The sequence below is a fragment of the Hyperolius riggenbachi genome, chromosome 9 (genome assembly GCF_040937935.1).
Source record: "Hyperolius riggenbachi isolate aHypRig1 chromosome 9, aHypRig1.pri, whole genome shotgun sequence".
Lineage (NCBI taxonomy): Eukaryota > Metazoa > Chordata > Amphibia > Anura > Hyperoliidae > Hyperolius > Hyperolius riggenbachi.
The window spans coordinates 186235550-186247883 of record NC_090654.1 but is presented as its reverse complement, the minus strand read 5'-3'; the positions used below and the strand labels follow the sequence as shown (position 1 = coordinate 186247883).

Here is a 12334-nt window from a genome sequence, read left to right as displayed (position 1 = left end):
TTTATGTGCATTGTAGGCAACACCTTTATTTGGATCAAAATGCAAATACAATATAGATTGTTCACTTAGATCAATACATTGTTTACATAATATGTATTTCATAGTAACTACATCATTTGTGCTTGTATTCAACCAAGAGTACAGCAAATGTATAAGAGATCAACGGACTACGTAGTCAATCACATTAACTAAGATGCCCTTGGTTAGTAGTAAGAACTCGAAGTTTCATTTCCCTCTTATAAACCCATGATGAATATTATTATGATTATCTAAAAAGTTAAAATCCCAAGAAATCGCCAGTAAATGGCAGTCCATTGCTATTAGACCAGATCAAAAACCGTATTGCTTGCGATAGTTGCCAGTCCCTGTTTAAACCTTCAAAAATGTCCCACATAATTTATGAGCACAACAATATATATATATATTTATTTTTTTCATTTAGACACAAAAATATGCAGTTCTTAGAGTCAGAAGAACCAATATTGTATACTGTTTTTGCTTACAGTAAAAAATACAAGTGCTGATTATAAAGAGCACGGTTTGGAGATAAAGTAGGAATCAGATTTTACTGGCTCTTTACGATGGAGGCAGCTATTTGATCAGTCATAAGGTGAGAATGTGGCCTTTTTATTCACTACCAACTAAGGAGTCAACAAGGGGCTTTTTACTACTTATGAGGAATGGGGAAATGGGAAGAAAGGCTGCCATGCCTTTAATTCTCTTTTGGTTTTCTCAAGCATTACATTTTGCACAACATAAATCAAAATGTTGTTCTCTTTTCTTGTTCTGTTTTTAATTCATAGTGGAGCCTCATGTTTTCTGTCAGGCTACTTTACAGCTTAACTGATGAGGCAGGAAGTGAGATGGTAGGGACACTGACATCAGTGATGGCTGAGCTAGGCAGAGGATTATTGTACATGGTCCATTCAAACTTTACAAAACGCTGGGTTTTAAAAAATAAAAACGTTCACCTCCTTTTATTAAAAACAGTCAGCCGAATCCCTGAAAATCAGGAACCGGACCATCCACGAGGCAACCTAGGCAGGTGCCTGGGGCCTAGTGGTTGTCAGGAGGCCCAACTGTCACTTCCTCTGTTCTGTCTCCCTCCTCAATTGCCAAAAGGACCACCAGGATAAGGCAAAGCTGCTGATTGCCTAGGGCACAATTTCCCTTCTAATCCATCTCAATGATGGAATAGAAGGGACATTGTTCCCTAGGCAAGGTAGCCCTCAATGCAGGGCTCTTTGTATACTCAAGCATTGGCTGGCCATAAGTATCAGGCTTTGAAGTGTGGTTATCATACAGACATGATCTTCTCACTCTCTAATGGATTGGAAGGTGGAGGAACACTTAGAATTTTCATAATAAATATAATCTACTGGAACATTAAACTAAAACTCTGCTTTCATTGACACAGCCTTGGCTTGGATTCTGGATGGATGAATCTGATAAAGGGATGTGTTCTGTACTATGGCAGAAGAGCTGAGAGTGGATACATCTACTCATAGAGAAGGCTGGATCTGCTCCAACTATTTTTTTCCATGTCCCAGCATACTAAATTTCTCTCTTTGGAGAAAAGGCAACAAATGATGCAGCATGGGTTTTCAATGCAATGGAACACATGATAAAAAGATCTCACCAGGTTTCTTTATACTTGTTACTGCTCAGGAGATAAACCCTACACAGCGTGATTGTCTCAAGCCAAATGTAGGCCCTGCATGGCCCATTTTAGTACTTACACGGAAATTCAATATTTAAACTAACCCAAGGACACATCCTGGTGGGCCTATGATTCCAATTTAAATTCTGCCATTCTTCATCTACAGCTTGCTATCCGATTTAAAAAAATACCTATGGCTACTAGAACCCTTATTTTTTGAACTACTCCAATAATGTGTCTGTCAGAAGCAAATGCCAGCTTGCTGTCTTCTTCCAAATACCACCTTCAGTAGTTCCAGAAGCAAATGCCGGTGTGCTGCCTAGTTCTAAAGGTCACCCTTTGTAGTCCTCAGAAAAGGGAACGTGCGACTATAGGCTATAAACCAGCGAAACATTCCTGTGGAGTTTGACAATTCTAACAGTTAATTACTTAATAAATAGAATGCTAGAAAGTTGAGGGGAAGTCTTGATTTCAGTAAAGTTGCATGGTTTAACTGCATCAGTCTAAAATTGTGGTCTAACACATAAGGGGTACAGGAGTCAATGATAACATTGACGGTATCTGAAGCCAGTCACTGACTCCTAAAGCCTAATGATATAATGATATGGCTCTAGCCTCCTAGGCCTACTTAACAGGCTTCACAGTAAGTCATGAGCATTGGTTCTCAATTTCATCTGCTTCCTCTTCTCTGTAGGTGGCTTATGCACTTTTAATTGTGCCTCAGTTTAATACATAGCTATCATAATACTATCAAACTATACATATATTTATATCTATTTATATTCCCTGGAGAGTAGCTATACCATAGACTGTAAACATATACCACAGTAACTTGGTCCTCAATTCACACATACAATGGAAGTCACAGTTTATCATACAATATGTTGGTTGATGCAGACACTTCTGAAAGTATCAGAAAAGTACAAAAACTTCACAGGTAGTCCTAACATACTATCAAGAAAGTAAAAAAAACACCTGACTACTGTGCTAAGATGTGATATTGGGTTCACATGCACAAGGCTGATGATGGCTGACAAGCATTGGAGTCTGGAAATCCATTCAAATATCCCAAGGTAAGAAATTTCATAAACACCATTTCCCGTATATGCTGGGAGAAGAACATTTGAGTTTTGCCTATCAAAATGCCCAAAACTACAACGAACAGTTCAACGCTGCACAATGCTACAGTATATAGAGTTACAGTACAGTATCTACTTCATGTAACTGCAAAAAAGTTATCATGTGAAGCAACAGGAATAGTGTCCAACCATACCATTACCATAAGGGATCATGCCAAAAAACGAAATTGGGACATCAGACACACAACTGAGATTAATGAAGCATGCGGGACTCAAGGGAAACAATACTATTATTAGCACAGTAAAATTAGCATTTTTGTCACATGTTCAAGTGTCTAGGTAACACACAAAGTACTGGTAATTTATACATTGCAGATCTCCACTGCTTATTAAACATACTAGAATACCATGATCCAGCATCTGCATTGTGTCAGGTTTCGAAGAAACTGAACTGAATTTCATAAACCCTTTATCTCTCTCTCTTTCTTAAAGTAGACTTTGCCAATGCCAAGATGTCTGTGCTCAAGAACATGTTATATCTGATTGGCAAAAGATGTAGGAGGACCAGTTTGATTATACCGAGCCTGGTTATAGTTTTGTTGTCCCAGTGCTCCGGGTTGTCCGAAGCTAGGCTGCTGTCCGAAACCTCCTTGTGGTTGGTTATATGGTGGAGTTGGTCCATATGGATCTTGATTGTATCCACCTTGGTTCAAAGATTGGCTACCAGTCTGTTTTTCAACTGGTTCCTGAGGATATCTGCTCCCAGAAGCATGCCAGCCTGTCTCCTTGAACACAAACCAAATATTTCCAGCCCATAGAATAAAATTCAGGAAGCCAAACACCTAAAATAAAAAACAAACAAACATTTATTTAATTCAGTATATCATTTTTTTAGAACACATTATACTTTGTTGGTCTCTCTACAAACATCCCACATTTTATGAAATTGTGTTAGAATTTTCTTACAGCAGGTGATATCAAGCCAAGTCCAGACATAAGTCTGGTGCCCCCTGCCATGAGATATGACATGTATGGTTTTCTTGCAAAGTGGCAAAAAGTCATCACACCTACAGTAGAGAGTTAAAATGTGAGTTTTTGCATATAAATACAGAGTGCTGTCCATAATTATTCACACCTCTGGCAAATTTTGATTTAAAATTACTTATTATTCAATCAGCAAGTAATTTTTTGACTGTAAATTACATAGGTGTCTCCCAAAAGAAGACGATGTACAAGAGGCATTATTGTGAGAAAAAAAATTCCCAACTTTTATTTACATTTGAGCCAGGGGCGTAACTAGACATCACTGGGCCCCCCTGCGAAACATTGGATGCCCCCCCCCCCCCCCCCCGCGAAACCCTGGATGACCCCCCCACCTTAGAACTGAAGAGAGAGGCATATGGAGGCTGCCATGTTTATTTTCTTTTAAGCAATACCAGTTGCCTGGCAGCCCTGCTGATCCTCTGCCTCTAATACTATTAGCCATAGCCCCTGAACAAGCATACAGCAGATCAGGTGTTTCAGACTTTAAAGTCAGATCTGACAAGACTAGCTGCATGATTGTTTCTGGTGTTATTCAGATACTACTGCAGAGAAATAGACCAGCACGGCAGCCAGGCAACTGGTATTGCTTAAAATGAAATAAACATGACAGTCTCCATATACCTCTCTCTTCAGTTCTCCTTTAAAGGAAACGTCAGGCAATCTATGCTACCCCTAGATCTACTTACCCAGGGCTTCCTCCAGCCCCTTGCAGCCGACAAGTCCCTCCCTGTTCCCAGTACATACAGTGGTGTGAAAAACTATTTGCCCCCTTCCTGATTTCTTATTCTTTTGCATGTTTGTCACACTTAAATGTTTTTGCTCATCAAAAACCATTAACTATTAGTCACAGATAACATAATTGAACATAAAATGCAGTTTTAAATGATGGTTTTTATTATTTTGTGAGAAAAAAGCTCAAAACCTACATGGCCCTGTGTGAAAAAGAAATTGCCCCCTGAACCTAATAACTGGTTGGGCCACCCTTAGCAGCAATAACTGCAATCAAGCGTTTGCGATAACTTGCAACGAGTCTTTTACAGCGTTCTGGATGAATTTTGGCCCACTCATCTTTGCAGAATTGTTGTAATTCAGCTTTATTTGAGGGTTTTCTAGCATGAACCACCTTTTTACGGTCATGCCACAACATCTCAATAGGATTCAGGTCAGGATTTTGACTAGGCCACTCCAAAGTCTTCATTTTGTTTTTCTTCAGCCATTCAGAGGTGGATTTGCTGGTGTGTTTTGGGTCATTGTCCTGCTGCAGCAACCAAGATCGCTTCAGCTTGAGTTGACGAACAGATGGCCGGACATTCTGCTTCAGGATTTTTTGGTAGACAGTAGAATTCATAGTTCCATCTATCACAACAAGCCTTCCAGGTCCTGAAGCAGCAAAACAACCCCAGACCATCACACTACCACCACCATATTTTACTGTTGGTATGATGTTCTTTTGCTGAAATGCTGTGTTACTGCTACGCTAGATGTAACGGGACACGCACCTTCCAAAAAGTTAAACTTTTGTCTCGTGGTCCACAAGGTATTTCCCTAAAAGTCTTGGCAATCAATGAGATGTTTTTTAGCAAAATTGAGACGAGCCTTAATGTTCTTTTTGTTTAAAAGTGGTTTGCGCCTTGGATATCTACAATGCAGGCCGTTTTTGCCCAGTCTCTTTCTTGCGGTGGAGTCGTGAACACTGACCTTAATTGAGGCAAGTGAGGCCTGCAGTTCTTTAGATGTTGTCCTGGAGTCTTTTGTGGCCTCTCGGATGAGTTTTCTCTGCGCTCTTGGGGTAATATTGGTCGTCCGGCCACTCCTGGGAAGGTTCATCACTGTTCCATGTTTTTGCCATTTGTGGATAATGGCTCTAACTGTGGTTTGCTGGAGTCCCAAAGCTTTAGAAATGGCTTTATAACCTTTATCAGACTGATAGATCTCAATTACAGTACTTTTGTTCTCATTTGTTCCTGAATTTCTTGGGATCTTGGCATGATGTCTAGCTTTTGAGGTGCTTTTGGTCTACTTCTCTGTGTCAGATAGCTCCTATTTAAGTGATTTCTTGATTGAAACCGGTGTGGCAGTAATCAGGCCTGGGGGTGACTACAGAAATTGAACTCAGGTGTGATAAACCACAGTTAAGTGATTTTTGTTAACAAGGGGGGCAATCACTTTTTCACACAGGGCCATGTAGATTTGGAGTTTTTTTTCTCACTTAATAATAAAAACCATCATTTAAAACTGCATTTTGTGTTCAATTATGTTATCTTTGACTAATAGTTAATGGTTTTTGATGAGCAGAAACATTTAAGTGTGACAAACATGCAAAAGAATAAGAAATCAGGAAGGGGGCAAATAGTTTTTCACACCACTGTACATACACACACAGCCTTATTATTTGACTACATGAGAGCACATGCTATATGGAGGAACAACAATGACATGCTGAACATAAGATATAGTATCAATGTAACTTTGGCAAAACATTCAGAATGTCACTGATTGATACTGTTATTACGGGATCTTATGAGACAACAAGCTCTCAATGAGGCGGTGACAGTCAGACATCAATCTCCACTCCATTGTGTTGTAAAAGTATTCAGAGGCCATAAAGTCATTAGCCCCTGTGATAAGGATCTAGGAATCTTTCTGCTGAAAGGGAAAGTCTACAAACAAAGGAGTCACATTTTGAAAGAACTGAGAGACAGATGTTTTTTACGAACCCTAGGGAGCAGGGACAGTGTACAAATTCCAAAGTGTGTATGAGTCCTTATCTGTGTGGTGGACACATGCAGTCAATATAACAATGCTGTGAGAGCAGAATACGTTTTTTTCTCTATGCCCTTAGCTGTCAGTCTCTCAAACTTTTCCCCCCACGGGCCCCCTGTGGCGTCTGGGCCCCCCTGCGGAGGCATCCCTTGCAGGGTCTATTGTTACGCCCGTGATTTGAGCAAAACGTGTCTAGTCCAAAATTATTCATACCCTTATCAACAATCAACAGAAAAGCCTTTTTTGGCTACTAAAGCAGTCAAGCGCTTCCTATAATTACAGACTAGCTTTTTGCATGTCTCCACAGGTATTTTTGCCTATTCATCCTTAGAAATGAACTCCAAATCTTTCAGCTTAGAGGGTCTTCTTGCCATCACCCTGATCTTTAGCTCCCTCCATGGATTCTCAATTGGATTCAAGTCAGGACTATGGCTGGGCCACTCTAAAAGGTTAATGTTGTTGTCTGCTAACCATTTCTTCACCACTTTTGCTGTGTGTGTGTTTGGGACATTGTCATGCTGAAATTTCCACTGGTGCTCAAGGCCAAGTTTCTCTGCAGACTGTCTGATGTTGTCGTTGAGAATCCTCATGTACTGCTCTTTTTTTATGGTGCCGTTTACTGTGATTAGGTTCCCTGGTCCAATGGCTTAAAGACACCCCCAAAGCATTAGGTTCCCACCACCATGTTTGACAGTGGGGATGGTGTTCTTTTGGTTGAAGGCTTCTCCTTTTTATGCCAAATGAAGGAAAAACATCATTGTCAACAAACAATTCAATTTTTTTTATCTGACCATAACACAGAAGACCAGAAGTCTTCTTCTTTGTCCAGATGAGCATTTGCAAAGGCCAAGCAAACTTTTGTGTGTCTTATCTGGAGAAGTGGCGTCCTCCCTGTTCTGCATTTGTGGAGCCCAGCAGTGTGCACTGTCCGTAGGATTGTCTGCCTTGAGACATTGTCACCAGCAGAGCCCAGATCCACCAGGATGGCCTTTCTCACTATCCTTTTGGCCAGTACAGGTGTCACTTTTGGCTTCCGACCACATCCTCTGAGATTTTCCACTGGAACTTGAAAACCTTTAGAAATGGCCTTGTACAGGGGCGTAGCAATAGGGGGTGCAGAGGTAGCGACCGCATCAGGGCCCTTGGGCCAGAGGGGCCCCGAAAGGGCTCTCCCTTAACTGCAGTATTAGCTCTCTATTGCTCCTGTACTCATAATAATCACTTCTATAGATACTTTGAATAGTGGTAATCATTAACAAACTATTCCCCATCCCCTTCTTGCACTTCTGACACTGTAGTTGCCATTGGTAGGTTTTGGTGCGCCATATTAATTGTTATGTATAGAGTGCTTGGGGGGGCCCCCATTGTAAAACTTGCATCGGGGCCCACAGCTCCTTAGCTACGCCACTGGCCTTGTAGCCATTTTCTGACTTGTGAGCAGCCACAACGTCCAGTCGCAGGTCTTCACTGAGCTTTGTCTTAGCCATCACTGTCCACAAACAAACTGCAGAGAGCTGCTGTTTTTTACCTGTTGAGTTGATTAAAACAGCTGATCCCAATTAACCAGGGTAATTAGGATGCTTTAGAACAGCTTGGACTATTTGGAATGATATAGAACTTTGGATTTTCCCACAGACTGTGACAGTTTGTGAAGGGTATGAATAATTTTGGACTGGACACTTTTGCTTAAATGTAAATAATAGCTGAGAAATGTTTTTTCCCCATAACAATGTCTCTTGTTCATCATCTTATTATCTTTTGGGAAACACACCTATGTCATTTCACATCAAAAAATAACTTGTTGGTTGAATAAAAGTAACTTAAAAATTTGCCAGGTGTAAGAATAATTATGGGCAGCACTGTATATATATATATATGTATGTATGTATATATATATATATATATATATATATATATATATATATAAATATACACACACACACACACACACACACACACACACAGTGGGATGCGAAAGTTTGGGCAACCTTGTTAATCGTTATGATTTTCCTGTATAAATCGTTGGTTGTTACGATAAAAAAATGTCAGTTAAATATATCATATAACTTACAATAGAAATGACAATGAATGATGACTAAAGTTCTTTCATGGAATGTGCGAGGGCTGAACGGCAAATTTAAACAATTCCTGGTTTTTAATTATCTCAAACAACACCAGCCTGATGTTTGTGTGTTGCAGGAGACGCATCTCACTGGCAGTCGAGTACTTGCTATTAAAAAACCTTGGATAGGAAGTGGTTATCATGCCACTTATTCCTCATACTCAACAGGAGTAAGTATCCTGATACGCAGAACGCTCCCATTCCAGCTTCTGCATCTAAAGCTTGACTCACAGGGAAGATATGTAGCCATGCATGCATTCATTTATATGCAGGATATTCTAATCGTGGGCATTTACTTACCAGCTCCTGCAACAACAACCATATTGGATAATCTAGCCCCTATTATAGCCGAATGGGCTCCTGCAAAAATTATCATAGTAGGAGATTTCAATATGGCTTTACAACTGCAAGACAGACAAAAACCTAATCCTAAAGAACCTAGGGAATTTAAAACATGGGTAGAGAATATGGGGTATACTAATGTTTGGAGATGGAAACATTCAGATCTTCCTGGATACACGTGCCACTCGGCTTCACACAAAACTTTGTCGAGAATAGATTTGGTCCTTGCTTCTAGCGCTACTCTCCCATGCATACAATCTATTCAAAGGCTACCATGGGCACTTTCTGACCACGCATCTCTTCTAACTACCTTAAATCTTAGGCATCACTTCTCACCTAGACCGTGGAGACTGTCTGGTTACTGGATACATGACCAAATAGTAGAGGAAAAAAATCCCCCAAATATAGCCCAGTTCTGGACCAATAATAAAGATTCAGCAGACCAATCAGTGGTCTGGGATACCTTTAAAGCCTTTATGAGAGGGGAATACATGGTACAAATTAAACAATGTAAGAAAGCTAGACTCCTTGAGTATCAAAAAGCAGAACATAAGGTTAAAGATACTGAAATTTTATACCTCACAAAACCAGACCAAGCCTCATACTCGGCATGGCAGCTGGCTATATATTTATACCAGAAACAGAGGGTGTTTGAGGATGGGGATAAGTGTGGGAAAATGCTGGCATGGTTGACTAGAGAACAGAACCCTACGGTGACTATTCCTGCGATTGTCTGTGAGGCAGGTAACACTGTGTTCACTGCTGAAGAGATACATTTGGAATTTGCTAAATACTATAAATCTTTGTACTCCACTAAGTACAATTCCCCTTTAAGTGACTTAGAAGACTATCTTTCTGCTATTCCACTGCCAAAACTTTCTATAGAACAAAAGAAATCTCTTGAACTCCCAATTACAGCGGACGAGATAGCTAACACCATAGACACGTTAAAACCCAATAAAACTCCAGGTCTCGATGGAATACCATCGGCATTCTATAAACAATATTCTGAGACACTTACCCCATACTTGCTTGAACTTTTTCAAGATAATATACAATCCTTGCCTGATTCTATGCAAGAGGCACTGATAGTGGTCATACCCAAGGGAGGAAGAGATCCGTTACTGTGCTCGTCTTAAAGGCCTATTTCTTTAACCTTCCTGGCGGTAACCCCGAACGTAGTTTGGGGCAAGCCACGCAGGAGGTTTTCTCAGGCCTTGCTGGGCCGATTTGCACAATTTTTTTTTGCTGTGACGTCATCCCGCCCCGTCGCCATGGCGACAGGGGAAGCCCTCCAGGAAATCCCGTTCTTTGAACGGGATTTCCTGATCGCCGGAGGCGATCGAAGAGGGTAGGGGGATGCCGCTGCACAGCGGCTATCATGTAGCGAGCCCTAGGCTCGCTCCTTGATTTAAAAAAAAATTACAAAAACGTCTGCGCTGCCCCCTGGCGGTTTTTAATAGACCACCAGGAGAGTTAATTAATATGGATGCAAAGATATTGGCTAAAATTCTGGCCAACCGACTCGAACCATTACTAAAAACCTTAATACACCCTGACCAAATGGGTTTTATGCCAGAAAGAGGAACAGACATTAATATTAGACATTTACACGTTAATCTCTCTGTCAAACATGAAAATTCTGGTCATAGGGTAATAGATTCATTGGAGTCAGAAAAGGCTTTCGACTCTGTGGAGTGGCCTTATCTGTGGTTGCTACTACAACATTTTGGGATAGGACCTAAGTTTTTTTACGCTGGGTTCAGCTGCTATATGCCACTCCCAGAGCGAGAATTCTTACCAATGGGATGATGTCAGACACATTTAATTTGCAGAGGGGTACTAGACAAGGGTGCCCACTCTCCCCCTTTTTATTTGCACTGGCCATCGTGCCACTGGCAATAATAATACGGGCAGAAAGTGATATTCAAGGGCTACAAATTAGTAATTTGACTGAGAAAATAGCACTATACGAGGATGACCTCCTCCTCTTCTTGGGAGACACTAATAGCTCATTAGTGACTCTTCTAGCAGTCATAGATACATTTGGCAAATACTCTGGACTAAAAATAAATTAGGGAAAATCCTCATTATTCCCGATAGATCCAAACGCACAAAAAACTGCTGCAATCACTCCCTGCAATGGGCCTCCACATTTAAATACCTTGGTATACATATCCTTTAAAAGACTACCTAAAGTTAATCTCAACCCAATCATTGAAGCACTAGATAGACACTGCCACACCTGGGCTAGCCTACCATTGACAGTCATGGGAAGATCTAATCTTGTTAAAATGTTGTATCTATCACGCTTTACGTATATATTTAGGCAAACCCCTATTTGGATCTCTAACTCCTACTTTAAACGAATTGAAAAACTTCTAGTGAACTTTCTATGGGCTGGAGGAATGCCTCGAATTTCTCTTACTACCCTTCAACTTCCCACTTCCCTTGGAGGCATGGCTCTCCCAAATTTCAAATTGTACTTCTGGGCGTCGGCACTCGTAATGGTGCGATGGTGGTTTGCCCAGGATAATAGAAATACAGCCTCTATGTTAGAGGCTGCGATAGTGGGTTCACTTGAGGGACTCTCCCTTCTTCCTTTCAGGGGTGCAAAAGCCATAGATGAGTTGCCTATACCTATGATCTTCACAAACAAAGTTTGGGACACTGCCAGGAAAAAATACATGCAACCTGATATCTACTCGCCCTTTACCCCCCTTTGGTGTAATCCTCATCTGCCCCATTTTCAGTACATTCCTGTTCCCATTCAATGGTCGAGATTTGGTATTAAGTGGCTCAAACACATAGTCACAGAGGGAAAACTGTCCCCCTTTGATATCCTAAAACAAGAATTCTCCCTAACCAACAAGATGTTCTTCAGATACATCCAAATCAGGCATGCAGCTAGTTCTCAGTTCCCTAATATCATTACACTAAAATCAGATCCGCTAGAAGCACTGTTGCTACAGAAACAGTTGGAGTCACCACTCTCTGCAATATATACCACTCTAATTGATACTTCAACCCCTAGAGTAACTAAAGCATTCCAAGAGTGGCAGACAGATGTCCCTGATCTAGAAGAGATGGAGTGGAGGGACATGCTGGAGGATACAGGATCTTATCTTATTTCTATAAAATACAGGCTTATTCAATTGAAATTTATTTATAGAATATATTATATCTGTTAAAAAAAATAATTATATATATATATATATATATATATATATATATATATATATATATATATATATATATATATATATATATATATATATATATCATATAGGAGGCACACACAGTGATATTTGAGAAGTGAAATTA

At 40.4% G+C, this 12334-nt stretch overlaps 1 protein-coding gene across 2 annotated transcripts in view; it reads right to left on the bottom strand.

The window, feature by feature from the left end:
- Window positions 1-12334, bottom strand: part of SYNPR (synaptoporin) — a 356819-nt gene continuing 344485 nt past the window's right edge. For both annotated transcript variants that reach the window (XM_068253787.1, XM_068253788.1), the window contains one exon: window positions 1-3581. In XM_068253787.1, coding sequence (XP_068109888.1) covers window positions 3273-3581 — 309 coding nt within the window. In that variant the 3' untranslated portion in view covers window positions 1-3272. The remainder of the gene's footprint in view (window positions 3582-12334) is intronic.